The sequence below is a fragment of the Asparagus officinalis genome, unplaced genomic scaffold (genome assembly GCF_001876935.1).
Source record: "Asparagus officinalis unplaced genomic scaffold, Aspof.V1 AsparagusV1_Un571, whole genome shotgun sequence".
Taxonomy (NCBI): Eukaryota; Viridiplantae; Streptophyta; class Magnoliopsida; order Asparagales; family Asparagaceae; genus Asparagus; species Asparagus officinalis.
Window position 1 is genome coordinate 62,362 of NW_017972834.1, and position 2,464 is coordinate 64,825.

At 43.2% G+C, this 2,464-nt stretch overlaps 1 protein-coding gene across 2 annotated transcripts; it reads right to left on the bottom strand.

Annotated features, from left to right (window-relative positions):
• Window positions 1-303: 303 nt before the first annotated feature.
• LOC109827942 (la-related protein CG11505-like) lies at window positions 304-1,581 on the bottom strand. 2 transcript variants are annotated; one of them, XM_020394971.1, is made up of 2 exons: window positions 789-1,581; window positions 304-543 (listed from the first exon to the last, which is right to left on the bottom strand). In XM_020394971.1, exons 1-2 carry the CDS (start codon window positions 1,534-1,536, stop codon window positions 518-520), a joined length of 774 nt encoding a protein of 257 aa, XP_020250560.1. In that variant the 5' UTR covers window positions 1,537-1,581; the 3' UTR covers window positions 304-517. The 2 variants fall into 2 exon arrangements, with proteins under 2 accessions (XP_020250560.1, XP_020250559.1); XM_020394970.1 differs by having other exon boundaries at window positions 304-552.
• Window positions 1,582-2,464: the final 883 nt, after the last annotated feature.

The following is a 2,464-nucleotide window of genomic DNA, read 5'->3' on the forward strand; positions in this document are numbered from 1 at the left end:
TAAACCATTAACCTTGCAAAAATCCCAAAAAGGCCCATTATCAAATTCTCTACCATTATCACATTGAATGTTCTTTATTTCCCGTTCAAATTGGGTACGGATGAAAGCTCTATAGGCTAGAAAAGTGGAAAAAACTTGTGATTTTTTCGACAAAGGAAATGTCCACAAATAATTAGAGAAATCATCCACCAATAACATATAATATTTGTGGCCCGAAGAGCTCAAAACAGGAGATGTCCAAAGATCACTATGGATAATATCAAATGGCATAATAGTGCATGAATTTGAAGAAACAAACGGCAACTTAACAAGTTTTCCAAGAGGACAAGAGTGACAAACATGGGAATTACGAGTTTGATTGCACTCAATAAATTTATTTAGCCTAAGGGAGTTAAAAACAGGTGCTCCCGGGTGACCCAAACGTTCATGCCATAATGATGGTGATAAAGCCGCAAAAGTAGATGGGGAAGTGGCTTGATTTGAGGTGGTGGTGATGGGATAAAGCTCACCCCGGCTCTCACATCTCATTCGAAGCATCCCCGTCTGAAAGTCCTTCACAGAAAACCCAAAAGGATCAAATTCAACAGAAACCGAGTTATCAGTTGTAAATTTCCGCACTGAAACTAAGTTTTTAATAATTTGAGGAGCATGAAGAACATTTTTCAAGGATAGGGGAGGGTTCGGGGGAGACAAGTTCGTGTGACCATAACCATGAATTGGAATTGTATGACCATTACCAACAGTTATACCACGATTTTTGCTCAAATTAAAGTAAGACGTGAGATTACCTTGCCCGGAAGTCATGTGGGAAGTGGCACCGGTGTCCATGTACCAATTCGGATCCGGAGGAGTGAGACCGAGGGTGTGCATTGCTGCCTCGATATCCGTGGGCGTTGGTTGAACTGCTGCAGAGTAAACTTGCTGCTGTTGTGGGCGTGATCCTAAAATTCCAGCATGCCTTGGTGCATTGGGCCTGGCCCAAGAAGAAGTAGGATAGGGACATGGAGGAATAGCCCAAGGCATGAACGGCCAAGACCAAGGTTGTTGCTGCCCAACTGCCTGGAACCACTGCGGGACCTGCTGGCCGGAGTGCTGCTGTCCACCACCGCCGCCACCCCCTGAGCGGTTGCTTCCACCTTTGCCGCCACCACCACCGCGGCCACCTCCGCGGTTTTTGTTGCCGTAGTTTTTATTATTCCCTTTCTTTCCACCATTATTACGATTATGATTATTATGATGGGAATAATTATCGGAAGCATCATCTACTTCCCTAGCAGCAACCATGGCAGAGGCGGTGGAGATCGAATTTGCTAATCCCTTTTCTTCGAGACAGAGACTAGAACGTGCTTCATAAAAAGGGGGAAGAGGATTACTTTGACGAAGTAACGTACCAATATTCTTGTATGCTTCAGTGAGACCTGCAACCATTTGAAGGACGAGACGGTTGTTTGATACAGGAGCCCCAACATTCTTCAATTGATCGGCTAATACCTTGAGGCGCTGACAATACGCAGAGGCATTCGGGAAATCCTCCATTTTTGTGGTTGAGAACTCCTGCTCAAGAGCCACCGCCCTTGAGTTTTTGTTATCCTGGAAGATGTTACGTAGACGGTTCCATGCCTCCATTGCCGTCGCATCGGGTTCAATAATGGTGTGCAAAAGATCATTGGATATTGTAGCATATATCCAAGAGAGAACTGTAGCATCAAGAGTTGACCACAACTCCTTCTCAGCATCAGTCTCCGGAGCCTTAACGGTCCCTTTCTCCGGCGTGATGATATGGTGGATTACACGGTGAGAACGAGCGGTGATTTTGAAAAGTTCCGCCCATGTCGAATACTGGACGTTTTCCATCTCAAGAGTAATAGAGATATGGTTCTTGATGTTTGACACAGCAAGGGCCGGGTGAAAGGAGTTTTTAGAGTCAGCCATGGAGGAAGACATGAATGAGAATTCTGAGATGGAGATGGAGATGACCTAGGGCACCGCGGAAGAGGAAGGAGAGGAGAGAATGAGGAAGGAGAGGAGAGAATCGTGCCCTAGGGCTCTGATACCATGAAAGAAGTTAATTCCCTCATTATTCCATTCACTTGATTAGGCTTATATACACATAGTACAAGACTAATCTTAGGCTACAATTACGTAATCTTAGGCTACAATTATGGGGACTAAATATACTCCTAACAAATATACAAGATTGCTAATATAATTGCCTAATACAAAATATATTAACATATATTCTAACACTTATCTTATCTAATGTGAGATTATAATCACATATCGTAATCTCAACATCTCCTCCTTAATTTGTGGGTATAGTTCAAGCACTCAGTCTTATTACTAACTTGGTCAGAACTTTCACCACTTTACTTATGGGCTAACCAGATCATATATCACTCCTATAGGCCTAATTTTTTGTAAATATAGTTCAATCTCTCAATCTTCTTACTAACTTGGTCTGAAC

What these genes read in the sequence shown, in the direction of transcription:
- LOC109827942 (XM_020394970.1), bottom strand. Translation starts at nt 1,536, where the DNA reads ATGGAGGATTTCCCGAATGCCTCTGCGTATTGTCAGCGCCTCAAGGTA. An exon ending in CCACATGACTTCCGGGCAAG is followed by an intron (nt 553 to 788) that starts GTAATCTCACGT and finishes TTTTCTGTGAAG; the next exon opens with GACTTTCAGACGGGGATGCT.